The 14,896-nt window shown below is 40.5% G+C and overlaps 1 protein-coding gene across 2 annotated transcripts in view; it reads left to right on the forward strand.

The window, feature by feature from the left end:
• Positions 1–14,896, forward strand: part of Dgkk (diacylglycerol kinase kappa) — a 108,459-nt gene that overhangs the window by 60,840 nt on the left and 32,723 nt on the right. For both annotated transcript variants that reach the window (XM_050160975.1, XM_050160974.1), the window contains exons 5-13: positions 439–574; positions 1,019–1,125; positions 1,425–1,550; positions 3,054–3,156; positions 7,977–8,160; positions 8,746–8,854; positions 9,219–9,358; positions 10,099–10,180; positions 12,330–12,421. In XM_050160975.1, coding sequence (XP_050016932.1) covers positions 439–574; positions 1,019–1,125; positions 1,425–1,550; positions 3,054–3,156; positions 7,977–8,160; positions 8,746–8,854; positions 9,219–9,358; positions 10,099–10,180; positions 12,330–12,421 — 1,079 coding nt within the window. The remainder of the gene's footprint in view (positions 1–438; positions 575–1,018; positions 1,126–1,424; positions 1,551–3,053; positions 3,157–7,976; positions 8,161–8,745; positions 8,855–9,218; positions 9,359–10,098; positions 10,181–12,329; positions 12,422–14,896) is intronic.

Here is a 14,896-nt window from a genome sequence, read left to right on the forward strand (position 1 = left end):
AAGAAAGCGAAAGCCTTGCAGGTATTGCCGAGTTCTGTGTGTGAGCCTTGCACCTGCCTTGCTTTGTCTGAGCATTTGGATAGCCCTCAATTTCCAGCTCACCTCTTTCTTCTGCTTTCTATTTAAAGAAAGCCAAGACCAATCAACAAGTTTTGCTTGGACTAAACTAATATAGTGGTTGAGCAAGATAAAGAAAGACCCTTGCTTCTGTGTTTAGCCCCTATTTGAAATAATTCCCATCTAATTTTTTCCCTTCTGAAGCCAGTAATCAAAAGAAATTAAAACAAAAAGTGGGAGTTGTACCTACTGGTCCTCTCTTTCACATGCTTTGTCACCTACATTAGGGCTATATTAGCCCTAGCAGCAGAATTTGTGGTCTTCCCGAGTCCACCTCTGTGGTTAACCTCAATTTTTTTTCTTCTCTTTGATTTGCTTTAGATACCTGCAGCCGAAAACAATCCTTACCTTATCGGAATGCACTACTGGTATTCCAGCCATAGTCCTCGGACACAGTTCTGCAATGTTTGTCGCCGGAACATTCCTGCCTTATCTCGAGATACCATCATCTGTGAAGGTACCTTTCTGTTCCATTAGAAAGCAGAGCTCACTGGAGAGAGCTAGGCACGAAGGGTCTCCTATTGCCTAGTATTGCAGACCTAATCTAAGTCTTTGTGTGAAGTTAATCCTGTGGGAGGGAAAAAGAAACTTGCTTGAAGGGGTGTTCTCATGAATAAAAACGGAGGGTTGGATATATGAAGATGGGACTATATGGTCAGAAGGATTGAAAAGACAGAAATCAGTTCTTTCCTACTATTTATTTTAATGTAAAATGGGTAACAGGAAGCCTAGCTAGCTAAGAATCAAAAGGAACTGGTTTACATAAAAGTAGACCTTTGGAAGTAGGTCAAAACTATATAGAAAGTGCTTGGATTCTAACCTCCAGAGAAGCTTAAGGAAGGGAATTAGAGTTCTCATTGTTACTAGACTCACACCTATTTTCTCCTTCCTCCTTTCACAGTCTGCAAGGTGAAATCACACAAAGTTTGTGCATTGAGAGCGAGCAAAGACTGCAAGTGGAATACTTTGTCCGTAACCGATGACCTCTTTCTACCTGCTGATGAAATAGTAAGTACCAGCCATATCCTCCCACAGACACCTTCTCCAACTCATTTAAAGTCATGACACACAGGGAACGGAAGAATTCTTCCTGTCACTAGACCAGCACAGCAGTCTCTTCCTCTTCATAAGATCCAATGACCCAATGAATATCATTGAGTTAAGCCCCAACTGCCACCTTTCATTGGTCAGTAGCATTGAGGGCAGGTCCAAGAGACTCTTAGCTCATGTTCTCTGTGTGGAGTATAATTAGCCCAGTCTTACTTCTTTGATCACTAATTTCTGTCTTTTGCCTTTTTCCACTTTAGCAAACAATGCCCCATCAGTTGGTAGAAGGAAACATACCTGCCGACTCTCGTTGTGCAGTATGTCATGAGAGCTTCGGTAGTCATCAAAGGCTTCTGGAATTTCGCTGCCTCTGGTGCGCGTCTACGGTGAGTCTCTTTTCATAGCTTTGATACTTGAAGCTTATTCCTAGAGAAGAGGTAGATTGGGGATTGTCTATAACTATATAGGGATAAATAAGTAAATAGATATGTATCTCAGAGACCCTTACAACAAAATGCATTATATAGATTCCATAGTACAGAGCTCAGTAACTTCCCTTTTGTATATGATGAGGGAGTCTTTGAGAGAAAGATTTAAAGTGTTCATAATCTGATGCTTATTATTAATGAAGCCATTCTGCCAATGAGAAAAGCTGAATTCTCAAATGACTATATGAACAACTAGAAATAAATTCTGGAGTCTATCCTTAAGAAAAGATTCCTCCCTCATTTATTATTTCCTAGAAGCTTATAATCTTTATTAATGGTTAATAACAATGATCTAAAAATTATCATTGCCACTGTGTAATAAATATTTTCTATTCATGATCTCAATCATTAGAACAACATTGAACAAAGCCTCATTGTCCCCATTTTACATATGAGTAATGTGGAGCTCAAAAAGATAGACTCAAGGTCATATGGCCAGCAAAAATAAAGTCTTGATTAATAAATAATTCTAATAGAATATAATTCTAACTATAATAATACCACGTCTTGGAAACGCTAGACCTCAACTGAGGATAATTTTTGCTCCAGTAAACATTTTCCAATATCCAGAGACATTTTTGATGGCCAAACCTGGACTGGACGGGAAGGATGCAACTTGTATCTCATAGATTCTTCAAAACTTATAATGCTCAGGATAGTATTTTATGACAAGGAACAATCAATATTACAGAGCCAAAAATAATCAATATTACAGAGATTGACTTTTTAAGGTTTGTTTCTCTCAAACTGAGTTTTCTAAGATAAGAAGAAACTGAAGTGAGCTTCTTCCCTGAGTATTATGTCCACTGGCCTCTTTTTAATTCCCTTTGAATAGCCATGCCAGGCTCATGTCCCTAGAAAGTGCAATTGTTTAGAATGTGGAGCTTAAAGAAGTTTGACATCCAGGAAAAATGGCAGCTTGCCCAGAAGTTTGCTTTGACACTTCCCGGCTATTTGACCTTGACTAAGACCCTTGACCTCTGTGGGCTTTCGCATATGCTCGCGTCTAAAATGAGCTCAGTGATGCTTTCCCCACCACATACAGTTGTTCTAAAGATTGAAGTATAAACATCCTATCAGGATTAGGACTTTTGAAATACAATGAAATTTCCCATTCTGCAGGCTACTAAGGCTGGTGACAGTGCAGTAGCTGTAGTTGGGAATCTTAGGAAAGACACCTTTGAAAGGACCAGAGTTCTACACCCTAAGTGATATTGCAGTTTCACAGTAGAATGGGGTGGGGTGGTGTCAGGTGAGTTAAGGTTTATGTAGATAGTACCAGTGTCAGAAAAGGAGACTTGAAATAGAAAAGGCCCAATTCTTGGGATGGAACCGAAAACTAATCAATCTTTTCTTCTTCTCTCTCCCCTTCCTTTTTCTCTTGTGCTCTTATCGTTTCAGGTGCACGGCGCCTGCCAGAGGTGGTTTTCCAAGGAATGTTCCTTTGGAAGTCGTCGCACGTCGATCGTACCACCTACGGCGCTGTGCGACCCTCGGGGCGATGGTGAGTAGGTTAACCTTTACTTCGGAAATACACTGGGGAGGGAGGGAAGGTATAAAGGCTGGGAAGGATGACATGAATTATTCTCCACAACTAGCAAATTATCTGGGGTAAATGTGAATTTTTATGTGTGCATCAAAAAGCTAACCGTTAAGCCTTCAAACATTTTAGTGACGAGTATAGTGCTCTGGTGTATGTGTATTGTGTATGGGCATGTTCTCTGTAGACTGTCAAAATTCTTTCTGACTTTTCAAAATTAATTTCAACTTTATTAACTTTTTGAAAAGATTTTCAAATACTACCTATTCTAGGAAATAAATCTCATAGATTTTTGATTCAATGGTTCAAAACCTATGGAAAACCTAGGTTATATTATTTTTAAAATGGAAACTAACATCAGAATTTTTACCAAATATGAGACTAGCATGGTTTTTGCCCCAGTACTCTTCACTGATAATTTGTCACTTTCTGGTCAATAGGAATTTATTAAAAGTTATTTTCACAAGGTTCTTGAGTTCTAAATTAGACATTATACAGTAAGTAATCATGATGAATTCAGGGTCTTGGTATAATATCACTACCAACAATTGAATGGTGCATATTTTAAGTATCAAAGCAATAATAGAGACACTTGGATATCAGGTAAGTGTCAAAAATATTGACAAAAAATATGGGTGCAGACAAGCATCAGGCTATTGAGTGAGCCATTTCCAGAGGTTTCTGAAGCAAGTGTAAGCATGTGCCTCATAGTACCATATAAAGAAACAAAAACTAATTCATTCAGAGATGCATAAATATATTATTCTCAGATCTATTCAAATATTTATCTTCATAACATCACCTACTAGACAATTGGCTAAAGAGGAGAAGAAATTGATAACTTTATCAATGAGAGATGATTGACTAGAAAAAAAGAATGAAGAGGTTTAGGGAAAATGGAATTGATACATGGAGAAAAGTAACAATCTAATCCCCTGAACAAATTCAGGCTACTCACCAAGTCAACCTACTTTTTTCTTGCATTATTACCATTCATTAATTTCTCCCCTTTTATTGAAATAGATTGTTTTTTCATACAATATGTCCTGGTTACAGTTTTCCCTCCTTCCCTCCTCCCAGTTCCTTATCACTTCCCCTGCTATCTAGATTCACTCCTTTTCTGTCTCTAAGAGATAACAATAAAACATAACAAAATAAAACAGGATAAGATAAAATAAAAACATTACACTGAGTTTGAACCAGGCAAACCAACAGAAATAAAAGAGTCCCAAAAGAAGGCAGAAGGCAGAGACCCACTCGTGCAGACACTCAAGACTTCCATAAAAATACTAAACTGAAAGCTATAATATATACACGAAGGACCTATACATGTGCCGGCCCTGTGCTTGCTGCTTCAGCCTCTGTGAGTTCATTTGAGCTTTGCTCATGTTGATTTAGAGGACCATGTTCTCCTGTTGTCCTCCATCTCTTCTGGCTCTTACACTCTTTTTGCCTCCTCTTCTATGGGGTCCCTGAGGGATTTGATGGAGAAATCTCATTTGGAACTGTGTGTTCAAGATCTCTCTCTCTCTCTCTCTCTCTCTCTCTCTCTCTCTCTCTCTCTCTCTCTCTCTCTCTCTCTCATATCTGGCTGAGGGTCCCTGTACTTGTTTCATCTGCTGCAAGAGGAAGTTCTCTGATGATGGAATTCAGGCTAAAATCTTAGGTTTTGTGCTCCTGTTTCCTTCACTATTACCTCGAGATAGCATCCCACAAGATCATCCCAACTGTATATTAATGGGGATGGTAACTATTTGTGCCCAAGTCAAGCATGTTCTGAGCTTTCTGTCCTTGTAGAAGTTTATTGTTTATATCAACTGTGAGGTTATTTTTGTCCTACAGCACGTCTGATTCTTGTTATGGATCATCAGCTAATGGCATTGCTTTCCCTTACATAGAAGTGCCTGGACTAGGCTGTTATTTTGTGTCATCTAGTGTGCAATGAAGCATCTTTTAATTTTGGCTTTCATGTAGCAGCAATCTTGGTCCACTTGGATATCACACTGGCAACCCTTTTTTTCTACCGTGCATTACATAACCTGGACTTCCTCAAAAAGGGCTTTAAAAAACTCCCTTTCTTCTCGACTCCTTCTGGGCTTCTTAGCCTCAACAAATAAGCCCTCAAAGGAGTAGGATTCCCTATGTGATGTTCCATTTGAGGGGAATCTTCTTCTGTGTTTCTTGGTCACAGAATCTTAGTGGTGGTATTGTGGTTAATCCACTCCAGCCTCCCAGTCAAGCTAGAAAGCTTTTCTCCAGCAAGCAGATGGTGACCTTCTGCAGTGGCCTTTGCCAGTGCTGCTGTGCATTCATTCCTGCATTCATTGATTCCATCAAGGGGCTCCGATTAATTGTCAAGACCTCCAATTACCCACTTTTCTCTACTTAGTCTTTAATAAGTTCCTTTAGGGTATAGCTCAAATCAAGTATTACCTTCTATTACTTCTCAAATGGTCTCTTCCCACTTCCCCAAGTTAATTACTTCCTGGACAGTAAAGTAGGAACTCACACAGTAGTTATTAAACATAAGCATGCATCAGATGCATCAGGAATAATTTATTAAAATACAGCATTTTGGGCCCCACCCTCAGAGGTTTTGACTCAGCTCACCTGCGTGAGGCCCAATAATTTGCATTTCTGAGAAGTTCCCTAATGCTTTCTATACTGCTAGTCCTCTGAACATGCCCTATCATTTACTGCACAATCTTAGACAAGTTATTTAATGTGTTTCTATTCCTCAGTTTCCCACTGTTACTAAAGTTTCTTTAGCAAAACATGTAATACAGAAATGTGCATGGCTCAGTTTTGATGACCTAGGAAAGCAGGCCCTAACGAAGCTTCTGCCATGACACTATTTTATTGTATGACCACCATTCTGCTATTATTCTGCTGTCTACCAGCTGCCATGTCCACAAACTCAGTGATCATATCACAGCGTTCATAAAGACAGCAAATCCTCACAGTATCTCCTGGACATGTTTGCTACCACATAGTGTTGAGAACTCATTCTCCATAACCTTCTTCAAGCTGGAAGGGTGAGCCTAGCTCATGGTGTCATTTGTCACTTCTTTCTACAGATGTAGAAATGCTCAGGTCCATTACAAAGGTTAAATTTATTTAAACATCATTAAAGATGACTTTTAATAGTATAGGAAGGGCAACAGGAAGCAGGACTTACGCCAATTTAGCATCCTTCTGTGGCGCAAAGACAGTGAACGGCAGTGAGACTAGTGGTCCCCTGGCTTAGGCAACTGGATTAGTGCAGCCGAACAAAAGCATGAGCTCTTCTTAAGAGGCTCTTCAGGGTGTTGACTCATATCCTAAAGCCCCTGTGCTCTTTCCCACTTGAATCTGCCAAGCCAAGTCTCTATTGTTCTATCCCAGCGTAATTTATGTCCTTGAGCCTGAACATGAAGACAAAGGTGCACACTTACTCACCTGTTTACTCTGACTCATATGGCAGTTGAGGCCATTTTCTGCTCTTGATTTTCATCATCCAGTAGCTCTTTCTCGACTCTGGGACACTTCATACTTTACAGGCCAGCTTTCTGTGCTCTCATCTGAACTACAGAATGAACTAGTGAAATGGTACAGGACGTCGGCCACTTCAGAGCGACCTTGTGAGTCAGCCTGGATACCTGAGTATGAATCTATCATTTCTGCAGCCCAGATCACAATGCATTTATCTTTGCAACATGCTGCTATTATTCATACGAGAAGATGCACCCTTAGAGAACTTAAGATGTTCCTGTAGTTTAATGAATTAACTGGGGAGGGGGCAACCAACTGTAGCATACAGCTACCTGTCTCTCACATAGAAATATACTACAAGGTATAGTATAGTATACTGTGCCCAAAGTTGCAAGACGATTCTAGAACAACATTTCCATTCTGCTCTCATGGTTATTTAACTTGTAAGTAATATTAACATAATTTTCATTTTCCTATTTCTTAATTCTCTACTGGAAAATATATTTACATAGGCCAATAGTTTTCTTTAAAAATAATGCAAATTCTTTGTAGGAAAATCTTGCATCTATCTTCTCTCTGATTTCAGTTTCCTATATCCCTCTCCTCAGTTAGTAAATTAGTTACTTTTCTCATTGCTCTGAACATATGCTTCACAAGAGGCAACTTAAAGTAAGAAGGATGTATTTCGCAGTTTGAAAAAATACAGTCTAGTTCATCATGGTGGGAAAAGTGTGGCAGCAAGTGACTCCATAGTGGCAGCCACATATGAGCTTGCACACATCAGTGCAGACCAAGAATCAAAGAGATGGGGGCTTGAACTTTACCTTTACTAAAATAAGAATCATATTTTGTCCACCAATATAAATAAGGACGGCACAGAGAACATCCTCAATACATATTTGTTGAATGAATGAATGAATAAATGCACAAGTGAATGAATGCTTGCATGAATGAATTAATGTGAAAAACTACTATTATGATACCATTTTACCTTTCATTAAAAATTGTTGATAACGGTATTTCATTTGTTTATGGGAGATAATTACATCCAAGTTATACTGCTAAGGAAAGATAGTCGATTTCACTTGTAGTTGCCAGTTGAAAATGTGCAGAACTGCTTAGAATGCCTTGCGAACCAACCACCAGTCAATTAGTGGGAGCTGCCTTTGATTTTTGCCAGGCACAACACTGTTTTTAAAAGTTCAGCATCACTACCCATTTTACATAAGAGTGAGTCTCTGTAAAATGTGATGTAGGTCATATCTTATCTCGTCTCAATTGCACTTTTTCTTTTTCTTTTGTGTGTCTATCAGGCCAATTAGTGGTATCGCCTGACTTCTGGAGCCTCGAATGGCCATTGACTTGTTCCTGTCCCTTGCTCGTCTTCGTCAACTCCAAAAGTGGAGATCACCAAGGAATCGTCTTCCTCCGAAAATTCAAGCAGTATCTCAATCCGTCTCAAGTATTTGACCTGGCGAAGGGTGGACCTGAAGCAGGGTAAGTATGGGCTAAAGAGGCATGGTTGGGTTTACACAACAGTCTCCTACCAATTCACATTCTAGGCTAGAATGATTAGTCCTTGTACCCCGGCAGATACACAAATATATGACTCTTTCCCAGAAATCACTTCAGTCTCTTTTCCTGCTCCCACACTTGCTTCACTTTTTCTGACTGGCAAGACAGAAAACTATGCCCTCTGACATCAGAGGACGAAGAAAAGGGACTTCACTACAGACTTATTTTACTATGGGATCTTCTGCCAATTCAGTGATGGTTTTGGGGAGCCACTAACAGCCATGCAAAGTATTCTTCTTGAGACTCAGCAGACGACTAGATTATTAGTGGCTTCTAGAGAAAAGATAAGCACAAAATAAGATGAGTCGAGGCAAGATCTGATTTCTGAGATTGCCTTGTGAAGCTGTGGTCCCAAATCAACAGAGAGTACGAGGCTAATGGAAAGAGAAGGCAGAGTGGCCCGTTAGCAGGGTGCTAAAGCAGGAGTTCTTAGGTCCTGACAGACTGGGAGAAACAGAAATTCCAATTCGTCATGAAATTATTTCCCTTTCCCCTTCTTCCTTGCAGGATCTGTATGTTCAAGAACTTTAGTCGTTTTCGCGTTCTGGTTTGTGGTGGAGATGGCAGCGTGAGCTGGGTCTTATCCACGATTGACGCCTTTGACGTGCATGATAGGGTAAGTGTCTGGCTGAGTCCGTTTAACCGTTGCTAGAAAGAATGGGGATGTGGAGCTGTCTAGTCCAAGAAGTCCCAAGTCTGCACTCATCCTATCTATAAATGTGTCTTTTACAAGCTTAATGGTTAACTTGACCAATCTAAACATGTTCATCCCGTTATTAGAATGGGGTCCAATTCCTTTGAGAAAATATCATTCAACTCCAAATACCCTCTTGTTTCTCTTGCTATAAAGCAGTTCTTAAAAAACCCCTGGCTGTAAGGCCAATTCCTGCCCATTCCTTCCCAAAGAGCACCCTCAAATTCCTTCAGCGAGTGGAACATGGTGGAAGGACCATCTGAAAGAGTCTCTATTTTTCTTACAGTGTCAGCTGGCAGTCATCCCGCTTGGAACTGGTAATGACCTCGCTCGGGTCCTTGGCTGGGGATCGTTCTGGAATAAAAACAAGTCCGTACTGGATATTCTCAGCAGAATAGAGCAGGCTAACGTGAGAATTCTAGACAGGTGAGTGACTAAAAGGCCGTGTCCTTGTGCCGCTTCTATTTATATCATCTTAGTCCAGAACCCAGCTTCCTTGTGATGGAAGGGCGGGCTCACTTGGAAGGTCTTGTCCATTGAGAAACCAGAGAGCCATGGAGCCAATGTTGTAGAAGCCCCACTTCCCCCCCTGAAAGATTATAGAGCAGGGGCTTTGTGGACAGGTTTCAAGGGTTCGCTGAGTGCACAGTCAGTTGTCCAGTGGAAGCATACTGACTCTTGAGAAAGAATCTATAGTATTAGCAGGCCCTCAGAGAAACTGTGGAGTATTCAGTGCCAACTGGCTCATATTTTCTCTGCTCTAGAGAATAGAGAATATCATCATCCTATAATCTGAGAAATAGGACTATAAGTCAGGTGTGGGTTTTCAAGATACAAACCTGGGGTCATTACAAGGATTCTTATTCCTTAGTTCTTGGGCAAGGATCTAGCATAAATACTCCATAAAAATATTTCTTGAGCTCATGAAGCTACCTCTGGTTGACAAACACTGATTTCTGAGAAAAATTCCTTCCATCATACTCACCTAGGGATGTCATGAAGCAGAACCCCCTCTTATGTATGCTTTGAGGTTATGTACACTGCTTGAGTTCACCCTGCATGCCACTTCCCCAAGCACATGAATGCTTTGACTTCTTTCTTGAACTCTGATTTCACTTGTAATTAGCAGAAACTTAAATAACATTTGTGTTTAAATTTCATTTTAGATGGAGCGTGATGATCCGTGAGAACCCCAGACAATTCCCACTGCTAAAAGGACAGGTGAAAATGGATATACCAAGATTTGAGGTGATTATTGTTCAGCTATAATTTAGAGCAATCACTTTAGCACAAATGAAATATGAAGAAAAGCCTAGAAAGAATATGAAGTACGTCTATGGACTCCATGAGGCTGAGCTCTCTGAGGACAGGAGATGTCAGTCAGCAGCTTTTCACTGCAAATACATTTGGCATTAGGGAAATGAGTCACTTTAGCTATTCATTCATTCATTCAAAATTGTTTGTGGAATAACGACTGTATATGAGGTACTGTATTAGGAAATGTTCTTACATGTTAGTAGCTAGAGAAAAATTATATAGCCCCTGTTGCGCAGAGCCCAGAGGCTATTTAAAGGTAGACAAGGTAACGTTTTAATGAAGTGCTACATGTATGTCTGTATGTCCCTCTGTGAGGTGTCATGGAAAGCATACAGAATGAGTCCCATTTCAACTTAGACCTGAGAAATAACAATAACCAGGAGAAAAATGACAAAGGAGGCCTGTCTTAGTTTTTGCTCTATTGCTAAAGAGATGCCATGACCACAGCACCTTTTAGAAAATTTGGGACTGACTTACAGTTTCAGAAGTTTAGCCAATTATTGTCATGGTGGCGCACAGGCAGACGTGGAGCTGGAGGAGGAGCTGAGAGTTCTACATGTTGATGCTCAGGCAGCAGGAAGAGGCAGTGGGCATGGCTTGGGCCTCTGAAACCTTATTGCCCACACCCAGTGACATACTTCCCCCAACAAGGCCACACCTCCTAATTCTTGCAAACAGTGCTACTCCTTAATCATTTAAATATGTGAACCCATGGCGGCCATTCTTCTTCAGACCATCACAAGACCTGTTTTTACGCTGTCCCAAAGACAATAAAGGCTGTATAATATTAACAGAACTGAAACATGTTCATAATGTCCAGGGCATGTTGATCAAGGATGGACCATACAAAATGAGAGACTAGAGAAATAATCAACCCAAGAAAGGCTAATTAATAAAGCACAGTAGAAAATTCGGATTTTAATCCTGAGAGTAATGAGAATTCTAGAAGAGTTTGGGGGAATGTGTTTGTGTGTGTAGGGGGTAGATGTCCATGTGCACAGCATACAATTGTGGTCAAAGGTCAGAGGATGAATTCTGGTTTGGGGTCCTTGGCACCTTCCATCTTTCTGTTAGACAGAGTCTCTCATTGGCCTGGAACATCACAGCATAGGAAGGCCAGCTAGCTGACAAGATTCTGGGGCTCTGCCTGTCTCTGCCTCCTATCTCATGCACATCACTGGGATTACTATGCTAGGCTTTTTTTATGTGGGTTCTGGGGATTCAAACTCAAGTCTTCATTCTTTTGGTGCAAGTGCTCTATCAACTGAGCCATCTACCAGCCATTTTCCCCCCTTACTTAATACAGAAATTTCCAAACACATTAGGAAGCTGAAATGGGAGTGTCCACCACTAACATCTCATTAAGTTTGCTCTGCCACATAGCCAGCCATCATTGAGCTGTAGCCCAGGGTGTGTGAGGAGGCAACAAAATGATTAAAGATCAGAGGCAAGGAGAAAAACTGGGAGGTGCTGCCATTATTCAGACTAGAGATGATGCTGATTTAGGTTTGTGACTCAGTAAACCTTGAAAGATACTGAAAACATATAAGTATATGCACTTGAACTTGGCAGTGATAGGAAGGGCTAAAACTTCTAATTAGGAATACAGACTCAAGAGTCAGGTTACCTGCAATCAAATCCAAGTAGTGCTACTGATTAATTCCTTTCCCGTGCCTCAGTTTTCTCTTCTGTGAAATGGGCATAAAATCAATCTACTTCTCAGGGTAGATATTGAGAGTACATAAAAATGCTAAGTACATATAACTTAGAACACAATCAGTCACATATTCAGTACTACATGAGTGGATACTGTATTCTTAGTAACCTTCTTGAAAAGGTAAACTTCTGGTATTGGAAAGTTATGAATCAGAATTACAGATTTATTATTTACTATCTGTAGAATATGACATTTTACAGAGAGCGCCTCTCATTTTTAGAATGATTTGAGACTCAAAATAATTTATTTCCAGAAAGGCAGTTGAGTTTCTGGTAAAGATGTTGGGGGCGGGCTTGTGAAGAGATGGGGTATGGTAAGTCACAGAGCTCAGCGTCAGAATCTTACCCCTCTGTCTGCCCCTAGGCTGCTGCCATCCGCCATTTAGAGGATGCAAACAATGAGTTGAACAGAATCCTGAAGTCCAGCTACGATACTGAGGTTGTCATCTCCTGTAGGTAAGTCTTCCTTTGCTACTCATCCTCTGGGGTATCCTAGGCTGTTCTAAGGTGATGCGATATGAGGCTCACTTTGAAAGTCTGGGGTTTCAAGGCCAAGGAAAGTATGTATTTGTCTTTTCTAATCATTTTCACTCAACTCTGATTTCCTGCGTTGAACGTTAAAGGTAAAAAAAAAAATATGAGGCTGGAGGGAGGAGTCATGCTGCTCAAAAAAACATCAGGCAAAATTGCAAGCAGCTATTTGGAAAGAAGGCAACTGAAGGCACCCAAAACATTCTAGATAATCCAACAGCACAGACACCTGAGTTGGCTCTGGAAAAGGTCTCTTCAGTGCTTGTGGGTACCTGCTTGCTTGTTTGCTTTTTATTTTCAAATTTGTATTATTTGCCAATTTAAGCTCTATTCATTTTTATAGGTTACATATATACCCAGTACAAAATTAAAAGCACAAGTGTCTCCCATGCATGTCTTTGGGAATGTCGAAACTCTTTGTGGCTGGGTATCCCTGTAGTTTAATTCTTCCCAAACTTTAGCAATCATTTTAAATGTACAATAGCATATAATGCTTGTCATCTTATAAAAATGTTTGATTCATTGAACACCATATCTTAAAAATCATTCCTTGTCCACACATCAAGATTTTTCTTATTAAAATATTAGTTTTGAAATTTTCCTGTGTATTTATACAATGAAACGTAACTATATCTACCCTCCTTTCACTCAGTCAGAGACTCTCACATATTCCCAGTACTACCCCAAATATATGTCTTTCTTTTTTGATAACCCACTATTTCAGTTAATGCTATCCACATATGCATGGGTGTGTGACCAACCTCTAGAGTATGGGACACCTATCAGTGGCCATGTCCTCAAAAAGCAGTGATTGTCCCTCCTTCAGCAACTGCTTACTACCAATAGCGTCTCAGTAGGGGGTGGGCCGTGGCCATCATCTACCCCATCTAGGCTGGGATTTTGGCCGGCTTGAGCTTCTGAAGGTAACCACAGACACTGTGAGCGCCTAAGTACAGAGGCCACGTCCTGCCCAAAAGACAGCACTTGACAGCACACATCCTGTCTTGTCTTATCTTTCCACTCTTCTGCCATATCCCTGAGCTTTCGTGGTAGTAGGATTAATGTAAGCGTCTTCTTTGGCGCAGTGCAATCAATCTTTTATTCTCCTCACTGAATGTTGTGAGAAGACTGTGCATTAGCTTCCATTTGCTGCAAAAAGAAGCTTCTCTGACCAAGGTGGAGAGCAGCCCAGGTCTATGAGGCTTAAGCAAATATTTAGAAGGCAATTTGGCAAGATGACCATTTAGCAAACCAATAGCAGCAGGTTATACCCTAGGGCCTATGACCTTCTAACCTATGGGCTTTTGAGAAGGCCACAGTAACAGGTGTGAAATGACTTTCTGTGGAAAATGAAAAAAAGAAAGGAATGAAATGTCTGCCCTGGCAATGCTGAAGCATGCCTGGGCAGCCCGTATATGGCAGTTCTGTTTAACTTGTCCATATTGGGTTTCACGGTCTAAGTTGATGAGGACAACTGACCAGGTCTCTTCCTCAGGAGGGCACCAGATCTCATTACAGATGGTTGTGAGCCAACCATGTGGTTGCTGGGAATTGAACTCAGGACCTTTGGAAGAGCAAGCAGTGCTCTTAACCGCTGAGCCATCTCTCTAGCCCCACTTCCTCTGGAGAGGGCCTCAAATTCAACCATAAATCATAGTTACCGCCATTAACAGTCATACCATTTCTGCACCTGTGGGCACATTTTGCCTCACAGAATGAGACTGTAGCCTGCAGGACCCAACAGTGGATGAGATCATTGATGCCTTACCTTCCCCAGCAGCCCGCCTCTTATGACACTCTGAAAGGTACCCAGCAGGAGAAAGCTTCCCAGATGGTCTGAAATTGATTCCTCTGTGTCATGCAGCCAAAGTCTATGGTGTTCTCCTGAATAGAGTCTTACCATGGAGTTATGGTGGGTAACCAAGGGCAATGCGATAGCTTGTGTTATTTTAGATACCTCTGGTGCTCCCTGACCAGTAAGTAACTCATAGGGAGGTAGCTCATGCCTTGCAATAAAATTTTAAATAATGAGCCTTGTGTCCTGGGAAAAACATTGTTTATCCATATAAGAGAATTCCACTGTTTCTTTTTAAAATTGTGTTAATTTTTAACAAGTGGGTTTCCATATTTTTCAAACATCCTTAGGTTTGTTTAACCTACTCACTACCTCATTTCTCTGTCCCATCTTTTACCCTCGTTCCCTTTTAATTTTTTAGCCCCTCTACTTCCATATTTTACCATTTTTATATTTATTTTTGTCTTTTTTATTTTCATTTAATTATAAGATTTAAAAGTTTTTTCTTGATTTCATTCTTATTTTTAATATTTATTTATTGATTGATTGATTGATTTTACATCCTGACCAAAGTTTCCCCTCCCTCCTCTCCTCCCTGTTCCTCC

The sequence above is a fragment of the Alexandromys fortis genome, unplaced genomic scaffold, assembly GCF_014885135.2.
Source record: "Alexandromys fortis isolate MF-2015 unplaced genomic scaffold, M_Fortis_MF-2015_v1.1 scaffold_83, whole genome shotgun sequence".
Classification (NCBI taxonomy): Eukaryota; Metazoa; Chordata; class Mammalia; order Rodentia; family Cricetidae; genus Alexandromys; species Alexandromys fortis.